General features: G+C 26.0%; 1 protein-coding gene and 1 pseudogene across 1 annotated transcript; both read left to right on the top strand.

Annotated features, from left to right (window-relative positions):
• Window positions 1-5,793: 5,793 nt before the first annotated feature.
• On the top strand, window positions 5,794-8,055 carry LOC145844656 (carbonyl reductase [NADPH] 1 pseudogene; annotated as a pseudogene).
• Window positions 8,052-14,606, top strand: LOC145844655 (uroporphyrinogen decarboxylase-like). The gene is made up of 6 exons (XM_082952058.1): window positions 8,052-8,179; window positions 8,961-9,167; window positions 9,691-9,863; window positions 12,814-12,956; window positions 13,187-13,370; window positions 13,877-14,606. Exons 1-6 carry the CDS (start codon window positions 8,073-8,075, stop codon window positions 14,128-14,130), a joined length of 1,068 nt encoding a protein of 355 aa, XP_082808184.1. The 5' UTR covers window positions 8,052-8,072; the 3' UTR covers window positions 14,131-14,606.
• Window positions 14,607-16,558: the final 1,952 nt, after the last annotated feature.

A 16,558-nucleotide genomic window follows, 5' to 3' on the forward strand; every position in this document is an offset into this window, starting at 1 on the left:
ATCTATTATATAGACCAGGGTTTCCCAAACTTTTTTGCTAATGGCCTCCTTTAAAGAGTTTGAAAAAGTAGTGGCCCCCTTCAACATATAGATTACTCATAAACTACGATTAAATACACATAAGACCTTTTTTTTTTTTGCTCTTCATCTGCTAACCAAGAATATCTAGTGTAAGTTTCAAGTTATGGCCTCATGGCCCCCCTGTGGCTCCTTTACTGCTCATGGCCCCCCTCTTCCCTCTTTGCTGCTCATGGCCCCCTGAGTATCTGTCATGGCCCCCTAGGGGGCCACTTGGCCCACTTTGGGAAACCCTGATATAGACACAAAACCTGGAATCCTGGAGGAAGCTGGAATGTAGGAAAACTTGAAAAACCTCAAGTTGCTAAAAAAACCTAGAATTTAAAAAAATTTAAAAATGTTTAGTAATGAAATTTCAATTTGACACAAAATCTACCATAAAAATTAATTGTTATTCTCATCATCAAGTTTTTCTTATTAAAAAACACATTTAAAATAGCTTTACAGTATTTTTTCAATGTTCTTATACTATTTAACACAGTAATTATCTTGAACTAAATTTTAAACTATAAGTAGACCCAAAAACATGTACTATCAAAAACCTAAATGAAATTTTTAAAACTTGGAGAAAATTTTTCAGATAAAAAATGGGTAATTACCTAGGTTCAAGGATGATGTAGAACCAATATCAAGCTGAAATTGTATTGTATTCAATGTCTTTTTTAACAATAATTTTAGTATAAAAATCAATGTTTTAAGCCTAATATGTTTAATCTAAAAAGATCCTTTGCTTTAAAGAAGCTATAGAAATACATAGCAAAAATTAAATTTTGTTATTATAAACTATAATATTTAATCGATTTTAATTTACAGTATAACAATCAATATAAGCAGTGTATTAATATAATTGCTTTATATTAAGAAAAAAATCAATTAAATATCTAAGTTTTATTAGTTAATAATAAATTCACAAACATTGGCAAAACTCTTCAGAGCAGAAGCCTGGACTTTTGTATGTTTACTTGAACTTTACCTGGAAAAACCTGGAATTTTAACAATTTTCAGTAGTTGTTCAGTAGTAAAATTTCAATTCGATTCAAAAAATCTATGATATAAGTTAGAAATTTTTGTCATTATCAAAGTTTTTATTTTTTAAACATAAATAAACTAGCATTACAGTTTCTTTTCACTGTCTTTATACTATTTAACACAGTTTCTTACCTTAAACTTAACTTTAAACTAAAAGTAGACCCAAAAATGTCTACTTTTAAAAACCTGGAAAAAATTTTGAAAAAACAAGTGGCAACTTGTGAGACAAGCTCAAGTTAAACCAAAGGGTCGATCATACCAATTTGATCATCAGAACTCAAGCTTTTGGTAGACTGAGACCAGAGATATCAGGAAAGCACTTATAAACAATTAACCTGGTCAGAGCAGGCATGATATTTAACAATTTTCTATATTTACAACACATTGCAGTCAGCAGTAAGGTTAACATAGGGATAAACAAACTATAATAAATAAATAAAAATACTTGTACATTTAATAGTACCTAAATTTTGACATAACAAAACAGCTATTTAACAGTTTATATTTAAGGAACATCAAATGTGCCTTCAAATTTAGCTTCTCATCTTAAACCATTTGATGTTTCAAGGCATAGGGGGGTGTTCACCTTAATTTTTACAAGTTCATCCTATTTTGTTAAGTTTAATCTGGGCTATCAGATATTTTTAAACACTTTGAAAAATTCACAGTAACTCTTGAGATATAATCTATCAAAGACTGTGACCTCAATAGGTTATTTGTAGAAGGCCCAAACCAAAAACACAAAAAAAAAAAACTATTTCACTAAAAATATGTCTTTTTCATTTTTAGCTTATCTTTTTCAAATTTAAAAAATAACTCCATTATTACTAGTATTTGAATAGATTGACTGCACAATTTTTTTTAACTAAGAAAAATAAAGCTTTTTATTCAAAAAACCATCTGATTTTTTAATCTAAAGTTTTTATTTTTAAGTTATTTTGAAGTCTCAACATTAAAAGTCTTATAAATTTTAAAATGGTTGTTTCCTAAAAATTTGAGATTTGAGGTCTCTAGCTTGAAAAATGAAAAGAAATATAAATTTTTAGTGAATTTTTTAATTACCTAGAATATTGATAATGAAAAAATACCAATCAATTGTTTTGAAAACGTTTTACAAAAAAATGTATTTCTCAAAAACTTTTTTTATTATTCTATAAATTAAAAACTGTTTTGTAGTTTATAATTCAAGCTTTCATAAAAGACTCAATGTTTATTTTTTTAAAAAAATATTGGAAAATTCTTATGGCTTTAAACCTATGCTCAATGTATAAGCCATTAATGTTAACACTAAAATATTTTTTTTGTAATTTTGTACTAAGTAGAACTTTTAATGTAAATATTTTGTAAACAATCTATTATTAGCATGTACTATTTATAATTTTTACTAAACTCCATCTTATCTGTATAGTTTTAATATAATCATGATCACTATTTGTTACAGAGGCTACTACACATACACAGGCTACTAGAGCCAACTTGGGCAAGTTTAAACTTTTTTTGAAAAACTCAGAATCAATTTATTTTTTTGTAAAAAACTCAGTCTAGTTTTGATATTTTTTATAAATCTTAAGATAGTTTTTATGACTTTATTTATTTATTCATAATACTTTTAAGTACATTCATTATTAAGTACTTAATTTAGTTAAAAAATTGGTATAATTTTTAGGTATTTAAACTTCATCAACCATATTTTATTTAGTGTTTAGCTCATACTTATGAATAAAATTCTGATAAATACAGGCTGACTCAGTCAGCAAATGACCTAAACAAGATTCCTAAGGCATTCCAACAATAAAGTTTCACTCTCAGAAAAAAAAAACTGTTTATAATAGTTGAATGACTTCTATTTTAAAATAAATTAGTTTTTTTTTCTTTATATTCTTAGTTTTGACAACTCAGTTGGAAGCTTGCACAATCAAATAGAAGAACAATTTATAGCTCTTTTTCACCAGCCTCATTTACTTTTTTAAAAACCTGCTAATGGTATCTTAGTTGTACTTTTTTCCCTTAAACTGCATTACTTAAAATATCATGTGGCAAAAAAAAACCTGTACACATTAGTGACTAAAAAATTAATAAGGCAAATAGAATAAAAGTAGGGCTATATTTGATGAAATTATTGTTTTTATCAGTTTTATAAATTTTGACAACCTCAGCATATTTAGTGAAATTTTATGAATTTTTATGTACACAGCTTACCTTGAAGTTAAAATGAAACTTGTTTATACATTAAGTAGACACTAACCAAGAAGTTTAAAAAAGTAATATTTTGTTTACCATTAAAACCACAGTCTATAATTCAGATTTAAATATTTTCTCTTAGGTTTTGGTTTTTGTTTTGATGTTTTGTTAATAATTTAAGTTGTTTTTTTGGTAATTAGCAATTTTAATCAGCAATTAGAATGTAAAGCAACACAATCTGTGTTGTATCACAGTTAGTATTGAAATAGAAATATAGAATCTTATATCAAAAAATTAAATCTTAGGGCTAAGCTTCCATTTGCCAAATTTAATCAATTTTAAAAGTTATTTTTATAACCTGTTTAAAAGTTAATAATTAGTTATATAAAGCTATAGTATTATAAAGAAACTATCCGAAAGCAAAAGCAATTTAAACAACTCTCATTAAAAGTTCTAAATTAGAAGACTTTACAGAAATATTTTTTTATCCTTTAAGTAGGCTTTTTATGTTGAAAACTAACCTATTAATATAGTATCTTTAAAAAAGATATAAATTAACTATCAAGAAAAAAAAATCCTTTAATAATTTTTAGGGATTGTCATTTCCTTTGATTTAATTAGGTTACAAAAATGCAAACAAAACAACTTTTACATTTTGAGTAAAATTATTATAAATATAAACTTAAAGAAAGAAAGTATCATAAGCTTATCATTGTAGTATTTCAAAAATGTTAAAGATGAATTAAAAAGCTTTAATAAATAATTAATTAGAAAATATTGATTAAACTCAATAGGTTTTCATTTTCATATCATTTAATAAGATGTTAGAGGGGGCCAAAATTTTCATCACAAAAGTTAACATTGGCTCTTATTTGTAATCTTACTGTATATACTGTTAAATTTATAACAAATTTTATAGAAAAAAAAAACAACAACCTTTTAAGATATAACTAGTTATGTATCACTTCTTCATACAAACATCATGAAATTATTAAAAAAAATCACAGCTTGTTTTCTTAGAATTTTGAAAATTAGTTTTCTCCAAGCTGTTTATATTTTGTTGAAGATAGAACTGAAAAGAATTTAAAATAGTAGCTCAAAAACTGTAGTAGATAATTTTTAGCATAGTACATACTTTATTTAGTTTGCACCTTCTATCCGAAACTTATTGAACTCAACTTTTATCTCTCATATCTCAAGTTAAAGTTCCTTTAAATTTTAAAAAACTGTAAACATTCTACTGGTAGCTTATTTTTGAATTTAAAAAAAAGAAAACTAATTCTCTCCTTTAACATGATTACCCTTATTATCTTAAAGCAATTAATATTTATATTCAAAATAATGTAGTACAGTGCTTATTCACTTATCTTGACATTTTAAGCAAGATTTTTCTGTAAACATGTCTAAATAAGCATTTTTCTGGAAAAGTACAAAAAAAATTTTTTTTTATAAAATTATATGTTGGCTATATAATCTGCAATTCATAATAAACAATAAAGGCAGCATTGTAAAAACAAACAGTAATTATGAGTAATATATGATAGAATTATAGATAATAAAACCTAAATTTAAAGTTAATTAATTTAATTACTTTTTCCAAAGTAGGAAAACATCAGACTAGTTGTACATGGGTCAAGCAAGTAAAATTCATCAATTGTAATTCCACCTGCTCTAACTTTTAATTTAAAAATATTGTTTACAATAAAGAAAATTAACTGTAACAAAAAATAAGTAAACTTATCTCTCTAAATGAAAAAAAATATTGAAACAAACAAAAATGAAACAGACATAAAGAAAAACTTTGACTAAGTTAAAAGTCAATTTAAAGGAAACATATATCCTAACAAGTTTGTTTTTATTGGAAGTTTTACTAAATTAAGAAAGAACTTATTTACTTTACATCCGAAGGTTTTTGATAAGTAAACTATTTTTGAATAAAGTTTGAATTTAAGCTTTAGTAGTATTTTTACGTCATAATAATGAACTAAAATGCAGAATTCATCAAGCCACTTAAAATTTTCTTACAGCATGAAAGCTTAAATGTTTGTGTTTTATTTGAATTTTTTAAAATTTTCTTCTTGACTAAAACTATCCAAATAAGTGAACTCCAGATACTTACAACCTTACAAAAAGGTTGACAACGCAAATGAAGAATTTATAAAATTGTAAAACTTACTCTCCATAAGTTTTTGTTTTGAATTTACACCTAAAAAGCTTATAACTGTTTACTTTAAGTATTAAATAATAATTTAGTAGTACAGAAATTAATCAGTATATAAATTACTAAATGACTCTTACAGTACACTTGCAAGCTTTTGTTAATGTATTAAACTAAAACAGTTATAGTTATATGTTAACTAAATTATTTTATAAAAATACAAACCTAACAAAATTTAAAGAATAAATTTAATTCAGATATTACATTAAAATAATAATGCAATTAAAAATTTTTGTGAATAAAGAATAATTATTGTATATAAAATCAATTTAAATGTCATTTTTTGTTTAGGTGTTTAAAACATGCTTCCCAAAGTGGCCATAATAACTGGCTCAAACAAGGGCATCGGTTTCGGACTGGTGAAAGAGTTGTGCAAGATCTACGACGGACACGTCTACCTCACTTCCAGGAATGAAGAAAGGGGCATAAAGGTTTTAGAGGACCTTAGGTCACAAGGGCTAAACCCACTATACCACCAGCTTGACATTGACGATCCTGTAAGTGTCAGAGAGATGAAGAACAACATGAAAGAAGAACATGGCGGTGTTGATGTTTTGATAAATAATGCAGCAATTGCTTTTAAACCAAGGCACAATGTGCCTTTTAAAGACCAGGCTAAACTGACTGTCAAAACAAATTTCTTCAGCACTTTAAATGTTTGCAATGAGATGCTGGAAATAATGAGGCCAAATGGTAGAGTTGTAAACATCTCAAGCAGTTTAGGCCACAAAGCGCTGAAGGAGTCCAGTGAAGAAGTGCAGAAAATTTTTACTTCTGATGAGTTGACAATGAAAGAACTCCACAAACAAATGTGCAGGTTTGTTGAATTGGCTCAGGAAAACAAACATTTGGAAGCTGGATTCACTGATCACGCATACAGTGTGTCAAAACTCGGCCTCACAGCAGCCACAAGCATACTTGGTAAGGATGAAGATTTAATAAAAAACAACATTTTGGTCAACTGCTGCTGCCCAGGCTGGATAAACACTGACATGGGCGGACCAAGGGCAATTAAAACGGTGGACCATGCTGTTATTAGCTCCTTGTTTCTCGCCCTTCTACCGCAAGGGGACAGCTTTCCGCAGGGGAAGTATTTCAACCAGGGTAAATTAACTGACTGGCAGTTGCTTTAGGTTTTAATATTTATTTATTTCATTATTTATATGCTAACTTGATATGTTTGTAACAACTAAAAAGAGTTGAATGTATATGATGATAGATTCTGTCAAAGCTTATAAGTTTCTAATGTTGTTGTAATGAATATAATTAACTAGTATATTTAGATTTTGTTAAAGTTTGGTTTAGTTTTTTACATAATTTATAAAGCCCAATGATTTATAAGAGAATATACTGAGATAAGAATTTGATAAAGTATTTTTACTATGAGTTTTTGTTTAACTTTTAAAATGTTAAGTTAACTTATTATTTAGAAATTATCATCATAAAAGTTTTACTTTTTTACTAGCTTAGTTAATCAGAAGTAGTTTTGTTCACAATTGTCTTTGCCCAGTATTATTATGTTTATTTTTTTAGTTAAATCAAAATATTTTTTTTGCTTTTTTTTAAGTCATTTTTTGATGTTGCTGTGATGCAAAATTCTGCCATACTTAGGCTTATGTTAAATTTAAAAAACACAAGCATATTTTAAAACTTAATGCATATGTTCTGTAAAGCTTGTTTTTTTTGTAGATTTGTTTTGTTTTAAATTATGGTTCCCTTTTTATTTCTATTAAAGTTGTTAGCAAAATAAATATGCTAAATTTTGTTAGCAGTTAAGGCCATAGGGGGAGTCCAACATTTTTTTTACAAAAATTAACTTTGGTTTTATATGAAAGCTTTAAGTACAAACTACAAGCCAGTTTTTATAGAATTAAAAAATATCATTTAACTTTTGAGATATTTAATTTTTTGTAAAAAAATTTCCGATATAAACGTATGGACCACAAGTTTTTGGGGTCAATTTTCTCGGAAGTTTTAAAATTTACTATAAATCTATCTCCTCCTTCATTTTTCAAGCACACTTCTTCAAATATTCAGGAAACGTTCCTTATAAAAAAAGGAAAAAATGTTACTTTAGAATTTTAGTAATTTAGAAAAATAAAAATTTTATCACAAAAAAAAAAGTTTACAAATTTTTTTTTTAATTCCAAAATAACGTTTTTTGTTATTGTATAAAGATTAGACTGTGAAAGTTTGAAAAAGATTGCTTGAAAAATGTAGGAGGAGATAGTTTTTAAATGAAATAGTCTTTTTCGCTGTTTTAGTTTTCCCTTCCCATAGGGAACCTATTATGCGGCCCGACTTTGACTGATCATATCTCAAAAAATAATTCGAATTTTTTAAAGCGATAAAAAGCATCTTGAAACTTAGAAAAAATTCTATAAAGTAAGATCAACTTGTAAAAAACATGGTTTACCCCCCCTTATTTTCATTATATTGTATTATTAATTGTAGTATATATTAATTGTATTATTAATATATTATATTTTCATTGTAAGTAAATTTTTTCACGAAAATACACAATTATAAACTTTTTTTTATTTTTTAAGCTGTTAGTAAATAGACAATGAAAGCTGAAGATTTTCCCGCCCTTTTGAACGACCGTTTGTTGAAGGCAGCCAGGCGTGAAGAAGTGGACAAGACGCCTGTGTGGGCCATGAGGCAAGCTGGAAGGTTTGTTGGAAATAAAAACATTTATATACAATATAAAACATTGAAAACACTAATGAGCATTGTAAAATACTATAAAGTATAGCTGTTAGGTGTATAAATTGTATAAGCCATAGGTAGTAAAGTTTGTTTGAAAATGATAATTATTAATGAAGACTAAAACATACAACAAAAATTATATCTTTTGCAATTAAATCGTAGCTATAGTTTCAGAAGGTTAAGTAACTCACTATCTAAAAAGGAATATACAATTAAATAATAAAATTTGAAATTTGTTACTAGTCAAATGAAATTTTTATGAATACAAATTTTAATAAAATTTCTATAAAAACACATATTTTATTTTAAAATTACGAATATTTAAGTAAGTGTTGTTTTAAATAAAATTCCAGAATTGAAGTTAACCACTACACTATTTTTCAGAAATTTAAAAAGTAGAATTTTAAAAATTTACCTTGACAAAATGGATTAAAAAATACTTATATATATTAAAGAACTAATGACAGATTAGTAATGCAACAAACTTAAAAAAAGTTTAAATTTTAAGTATTTAAACAAATTGTATCAATCATTTTAAATTTGTGAAGTTAAAATACAAACTTAAGTAACAAGCTGTTATGACAGTATAAACCAAACTGGCAGTATAAGCATTTTAAGAATTTTTTTTATTAGATAACAACTTATTTTCCAGCAATTATCCCTGAAAACCTTTCATCTATCTATTATTGTTTTTGAATAGTAAAAAACCTTGAAAAATTAGTTAATAAATTAGAAAAAATTTCAGATACCTTCCAGAATTCCGTGAAGTTCGCGCCAAAAACGACTTCTTCACGGTCTGCCGCACACCAACTTTAGCTTGCGAGGTGACACTTCAGCCAATCAGAAGGTTCGAATTGGACGCTGCTATCATATTCAGCGATATTTTGGTTGTACCACAAGCCATGGGCATGGAAGTTCAGATGGTTCCAGGGAAGGGACCTGTCTTTCCCCAGTTAGTTTGATTATAAATAACTTATGTTTTTCATATTTATCTTTAAAAAAACCTTAAATGAATAAAGTTTATTTGCTGAGTTTTGTAAGAGTGTTTCACATCTTTTAATGTTAATATATCATCAGTTTGCTTGTATATATAATCATTTTCGGTTTAACAAACTTTTAGTTCAGTGTGCTAACCCTACTAATTTAAATTTTAACAAAATGTGTATTTTTCTGTTATGTTTGTAATGAAACTACAAATTTTAGTTAGAACTTATTAACTAAGACGTTTTCTTAAACTTTTGTTTAGAGAGATACCTTATTGAAATTGATATTAAATACAATTTCATATATGTATTTGATTTTTATTCTTAAACTTTCTAATTACAGACCTCTCCGCGAACTGTTGAACAGAACAAACTTATTTTATGTATCTGATATTATAAAAAATTAAATAACAGACCTATGAGAACCGTGGAACAAATTATATAGGAAATTGCTTAATGTAATTTATAATTATTACAACAAAATCGTCACAGACCTCTGCGAACTGTGGAGCAGATGGCGTCGCTCAACATGGAGCCCGACATCAACAAGGAGTTGGGTTACGTTTTCCAAGCAATCACGTTGACCAGGCACGAGTTGAAAGGGAAAGTCCCGTTGATTGGGTTCAGCGGCGCCCCGTGGACCCTCATGGCCTACATGATTGAAGGTTTGGAGAAATTTTATTTACTTTAAAATTAAAAAAGATAGTTTGTATTTTTTTACAGAAAAAAAATAAACTTTAAATTTTAAACACATAATTTACATGATGGTTTTGAGAAATATATTAAATTTTATAAAAATTGGATTTAGATGATTAAAAAGATTATATTCAAGAGTATTTGTATGATTTGAATGTTATAAGAATTATACAAACTAAAAATAAAAAGAAATATAATTTGTATATTTACTTTAAACTTAACTAACGCAAGATTAAAGGTAGTTAAAGTACTAATTTAAATATTTACTTCCAAGTTGATTATGATATAGTGTGGTTGATGAAAGTTAGAAGAAAAACCAGTAAAAATTTTATTTTATTTTAAGTATGTTTATTAAGTAAAAATTATTTAAAATTTATTTTATTTAAATTTTAAAATAACGTAGAGTTCAAAGTTTGTTATAATATAAGTTTATACTTGGTTATTGCTTTAAGCATCTGCCAAAAAAAGTAATTTTGAATACTTAAATAAAATTACTTGAAAATTAATAGTTATTCAAAGTTGAAGACATAACAAATCAAATATAAACCCAATTGAATAGTATCCAATAGTTATTTATTTATTAAACTTTTTGTGCACGGACAAAACTTTTTTTTTAAGAATATTTTTTTATACTTACTTCTTATTTGTGAGAATTAAGGTTGTGGAAACTTTGTTGTAAAGTACTTTTTTATTTTGTTTATGCTGTAAAAACTTTTCAAGTAATATCAAACTTTTTTTTAGCAATAAAAGTTATTAAAAAAACTCGTTAAATATGCTACTGAAAATATCCGAATATTTAAGGAATAAAGATAAACTATTTGTGTAAATTAACAGTAAAATATAGAACTTATATAATAAGATGTTTTAACAAATTGTAACCAAACCTTTTTAATGCACAAATTTATCTGTGTATATATATAAAGACGAAGTTTTATGAAGTTCACTAGTTAATATAAACTAAATTTATTTAATTTTAAACTGATTAATACACAAATAGGATTATTAGTTTAACAATTGTATTAAAACAATGTTTTAAAACCAGTTTAATGGCAAAAAAACTTAATGAAAAGGATAAGAATGCTGTGTTGTAATAACAAATATGACTAATTCCAACTTCCTTTTACAACAACTGACTTACCTTTTAAAGAAAATCTTAACCAGTTTGTTGTTATAAGATCTATTTATGTTTGCCAAATACATTAAATTCTTTCGAATTTGCGTTTAACAAAATGTTTAGCTTACTATATTTGTTATCAAATTTGAAAATAGCACTATTTTTTTTTGTAATTAAGAAAATACGCTTTGAAAATTATGTAAATAAAATATTTATAAAAAGTTGTTTTACTGAATTCAAATTTTAGATTTGATAGGATTAAGATTTTGTGTAAAAAAATAATAGTTACAATTTATATTCTATTTAAAGAAAACAGTTTTATGTTAATTGAACAAACCTGTATTATTTTAATTTACTTGATACTTGCTAAAAACATAAAATTGCTTGTGCAGCAAAATTAAAGCAGCTGATTTAAAAAACACTCCTTAAAATAAGGTATGGTGTACTATGATAATAAAACAAATATCAGTTAGTTTTACAATTTGTTTTCAATCTTAAATACATTTTTTAACAGTCTGTTCCATAAAAAAATCAAAAATTATAGTTATAAAACTTAATATATATGTTGTTGTTTTTAAAAAGTTTTAGTCTATAGCGCTCGACAAGTTAACTTGAAGCTAAATATTTACTTGATTATATAACAAACAATAGATTTATATTCAAGTAAATAAATAAACATATATATGTATGTATTAAATATTTTGTACAACACTAAACAAACAAAAAAGGTAGAAAAAGGTTTTCATATAAATAGAAACATTTTTAGTTTAACCCATTAACACGTTAAAAAGTATTATTAAACCAGCAAATTTTGAAATAAAAACAACGAACACAAAGCATATTAATAAATAAAATACTACCATATGATTAAATGTAAGTATGTTGGTACTGGATGAAATTAGTTTGGTATTATCAATAATTAGAATGCTAAGTTGATTTTTTAAGACTAAAATTAGATCAATCTTCCTAAACAAACGAAATTTATGGTTTTTAAATTTTAAGTAAGTCAAATTTTTGAGTTTCAAAAAACATAAAAGACTCAAAATAATAGGGTTACATGACGATTCAAATCACGAAAGTTCAAGTTCTTAATTAAAAAAAAAAAAGAATTTTAATAGGCCAAATATTAAAGACTATCTTAAACTTTCAATAAATGTCTCTAAAGGTCTAAGAACATGATGGCAAAAAAAGTTTAAATATTAAGTTTATAATTACTAAAAATAGCTATCTATATCTGGTAAGTTTTAAAATATCTTTAAATGATATCTAAAAATATGATTAAAAAAAAAAGTTTCTGAATGTCTAACTATGGTGGTAAAAGAGTTATTTGAAAAATAACCACAAAAGCTTAGAATTTTTATCAGAAATTAAATCGTCGGCAAAATAACAGGTAATAAGCTTTTTATTGCAACAATTTTTATGTCAATGGATTAACTTGTTTGAAAGTAAAAACATTATATATATATATATAATTTACCTGTAAAGACTGCAAAAATTTTAGACTAAATTTAATTAATTAAAATATTTTGCCGATATCCAATTTTTGGTAGTATTCTCAGCAACATTCTCAGCGAACTCAACAAACAGACTGTTGACTATCTAATTTCTATAGTTTAATTTAGTATCTGTTGATCAGTAAGTACATGGTATAGCAATAGTACAATGATCTGGCGGATTAAAAAGTATTTTTCCAACAAGAAACAATGAACTAAGTGAATATTTAAATAAAATCTAACTTAATATTAAATATATAAAGCCTACTCACAAATGTTTAATTTTTTTATAAATACATATACTTGCATTAGGATCAGGATCTCCAACATTCAAGGAAGCTAGGAGATGGTTGCTACAATTCCCACAACAATCCCACAAACTGTTATCTGCGCTCACAGACATAATTGTTGAATATTTGGTGGGACAAGCCAACGCTGGTGCTCAGTTGTTGCAGGTAATAATTATATTAAATTTTTCAGTTGAAGTTTTTAAGGTGTAAATCGACTAATCAAATTGGTGTATTTTTTTTTTCCATTCTTAAAATAATTAATTCAGTTTCTCAAAAAATGTTATTGGTGTCAAAAGATGGTATTCAATAGTCACAGTACTAAATTACCCATTGCATCTTTTCACGCAGGTATTTAGCAGTGAAAATGTATAATTAATTTATAACATCCCAACCAGGTATTCGATAGTCACGCAGGATTGATGGACCACGAAAAATTCAGGGAGTTCTTGCTGCCATACCTGAGGAGAATATCAACAGAAGTTAAGATGAGGACAAACAACAAAGTTCCCATGACCGTGTTTGCGAAGGGCGCCCACTACGGTTTGCGTGACCTCTGCGAAACTGATTATGACGTAATAGGTTTGTAGGATAGAGATAGAGTTTTTTTTGAATGATTTCTTGCGCTTTTGTCTGCTTATGACGTTACAATTTTGAAGAATTTTTAAATGCAGTTGTTTGAAGGCTAAATCGGAACTTTGTAATTTTATTCCTAAAAAGTGATTTAGCTTTAATTCGGATCATTTATTAAAGGAAATCGTTGTTTTGGACATTCAGTTTTTATATAATTATAGTTTATGAAGTTTATCCACCTATAAGGTTAATAACAAAATATATTTAAGCTTTCATTGTTTAAAACTTATCCAAGTCTAACAGTTAAATTTCATCTTTTTATAAAGAAAAATACAATAATTATTAAATAACAGTACAAAGTATTGTAGCTAACTTAGTAGATTTTACAAAAAAGTAATTATCTTAATACACACAAAAAATAATTTCAGGACTTGATTGGAATATGAACGAGTTCAATTAAATAATTAAATAAAAATTATTTCAATTAATTACAAAAGAAAATATTGATACTTCAGGTCTTGATTGGACAATGGATGTTGAGGAGGCAAGCAAGATAGCTTCTTCCAAGGGGAAAGCCCTGCAAGGAAACTTGGACCCAGCTGATTTGTACGGGTCGCTGGAGCAAGTACAAAAAGCAACCGAGAAGATGATGACCAAATATGGTAAACTGGGCCACATCGCCAACCTGGGACACGGAATGCACCCGGACCACCAGCCAGACAGGTTGAAGGTTTTCGTGGACACCGTGCATGAGTGCAGCGGGAAGTAAATTATCAGGTTAGGGGATTCCCTGATAGCTGGTACCAGATCTCTTTACATATTACGACTCCCCCTAGCGTCTGAAGAACTTTATAATTATATTAAATTTCTAAACCAGTCAACAATTTTACCATTTGAAGCACTTTTCCCTGATGAGTTGGAAAATATTTAATCTTAATATATAAAGTCTAATTTAATTTGATTCAATACTTACTCTAGAAGATATGAAATTTTCAAATGCTTGATTGTTCATTGTTTGTTTCATGTTTTATGTTAACTTAGAATGATTTTGCAAATACATTCAGTAGCTTATATTTTATGAATAAAATCTATATTTTTAATTTATTTTAGGTAATTTAATTAAACAAAATTTTTAATGCTTTTAAATAACAACTTGAAATAATCTTATACTTTGCGCTTGTACTATACACATTTTAATCTTTTAAAGTTTTTATGTATGTATGTTTTATTAGTTAATAAACAGTATCAAAAATTCATTGTTGTCATTTCTACATTTTTGTGAGTATTAAAAAGTTATAAATTGGACTATTTTTCAATATTTACTTGGGTGATTAGAAGCTAGTTTTATTACAACTTTTATTGTAGAAAACAATAAAAAACCAAAACTCTTTAAAAACAGTTTTTAAATGCATCTTAAATTTTTATAATGTATGCCGAAAGAAACTTCTGTTCACATGGTTTAGTAAATAGAATAAAAAATTAAAACACAAAATTATGATAGGTTTTCAATCGGCTCTGTAAAGTTAATTTAGATAAACTATTAATTTTTTGAAAACACAAAGTAACGCAAAAACACTTAAAAGCATTTGAACACATACAAACAATTAAGCTACATTTACTAATCAGGATTGCCATAAAACCTGGAATTTAAACAATTTTTACATCTAAAATTATGAATATTACTTAGACACGAAGAATATATCATAAAGACGAACAAATTTCGGTACCATTAAATATATTTTTATCGAAAAAAACATTTTACGTGGCTTTACAGTATCTTTTCAGTATTTTTATACTAATTTCAAGAGTATTTTTACCTTAAATTTTATTTTATGCTAAACGCAGTCGAAATACTTGAACTTTAAAAAACCTGAAGATTTTCAAAAAATATACGGCAAACCTGCATATTTATGAACTGTTTTTTCTGTGAACACACTATAATACAGGGTTGCCACTTTACCTGGAAAAACCTGAAATTTGATAGTTTATGTAAAAAAAACTGGAATTATGAACAAAAATCACTAGAAAAACCTGGAATTTTAATAGTTTTCACATGTTCAGTAGTAAAATTTCAACTTGACTTAAAAAATCTACCATATAAATAAAAATTTTTATCATCATGAATTTTTTTTTATTAAAAAAGATATTTGAAGTAACTTTACAGTATCTTTTCAATGTTTTTATACTATTTAATACATTTTCTTACCTTCAGCTTAACTTTAAAGTAAAAATATACCCAAAAATGTGTACTTTTAAAAACCTGGAAGAAATTTCGAAAACCTGGAAAAAGTTTTGAAAAAACGAGTGGCAACCCTGTATAATAACAAAATAATTGTTTTCATTAAACTAAATATAACACAAAAAACACATCAATGTTTGAATAGGAAAATCTTATTATATTTTGTTTTAATAACTTATATTTTTCTAAATACTTGAGTCAAGTTTTACAACTTTTTTTTTTATTTGAAAATTTTGTAAAACAAATGTAATCACTTTAGCAGACATCGATACAGTAATAAAAGAAAACTTTTTATTAAGTCATAATATATTACTGAAACAAAGTTAGTATAAACAAACTATTGATTGAGTTAGCCTAAAAATTTTAAAGCTATTAATGCAACATGTGTGGAATATATTAGTACTAGCAAAGCTTAAAATAAACTATTTTATTTAACTTTTTTACTAAAAATAATGAAGTACTTGCTTGTTTAAAAGTGTTTTGTTTTTAATTTGTTGGTCCTATAAAAATATTGTCCTTTATTATTGTAACATTAAACTAAATAGTGTTTTAAAAATAATAACGTTTTAACTTGACTAAATAACTATATAATACACAGGGTTACAAAAAAACTTTAATTACCACACTTTTAATAATTATAAAAAATATAAAAGGGCACATTTCAAATAGGAATTTAGTATACGAAAAAAAAACTCCTGTATTTCTAATTAATAAAATTGTGATGGTTTTTTTTTTCAACTTTTTCTAAATTAATGAAAGAGATAATTCGTAATAACTTAGAATTATTACGACTTGAATATTTTACCAAATACACAGTGGTTTTTATGACAAAGTTCATACGGTAATAAGTTTAAGAAAAAAAAATTGCAGTAACTTTATTACTAGATATATTATTGGTATAAATTTTCAAAAGAGGATTTTAATGGTTTTTTGATGCATATTCAATAAATTTTACATG

Source organism: Thalia democratica, chromosome 9 (assembly GCF_965202585.1).
Source record: "Thalia democratica chromosome 9, ktThaDemo2.hap1.1, whole genome shotgun sequence".
NCBI lineage: Eukaryota > Metazoa > Chordata > Thaliacea > Salpida > Salpidae > Thalia > Thalia democratica.

Bases quoted from the DNA above. Each gene is read 5' to 3' on its own strand.
- LOC145844655 (XM_082952058.1), top strand. From the start codon at position 8,073: ATGAAAGCTGAAGATTTTCCCGCCCTTTTGAACGACCGTTTGTTGAAG. The intron at 12,957-13,186 runs GTAATAATTATA...CATCCCAACCAG, and splicing joins CTGGTGCTCAGTTGTTGCAG to GTATTCGATAGTCACGCAGG. The intron at 13,371-13,876 runs GTTTGTAGGATA...TTGATACTTCAG, and splicing joins AACTGATTATGACGTAATAG to GTCTTGATTGGACAATGGAT.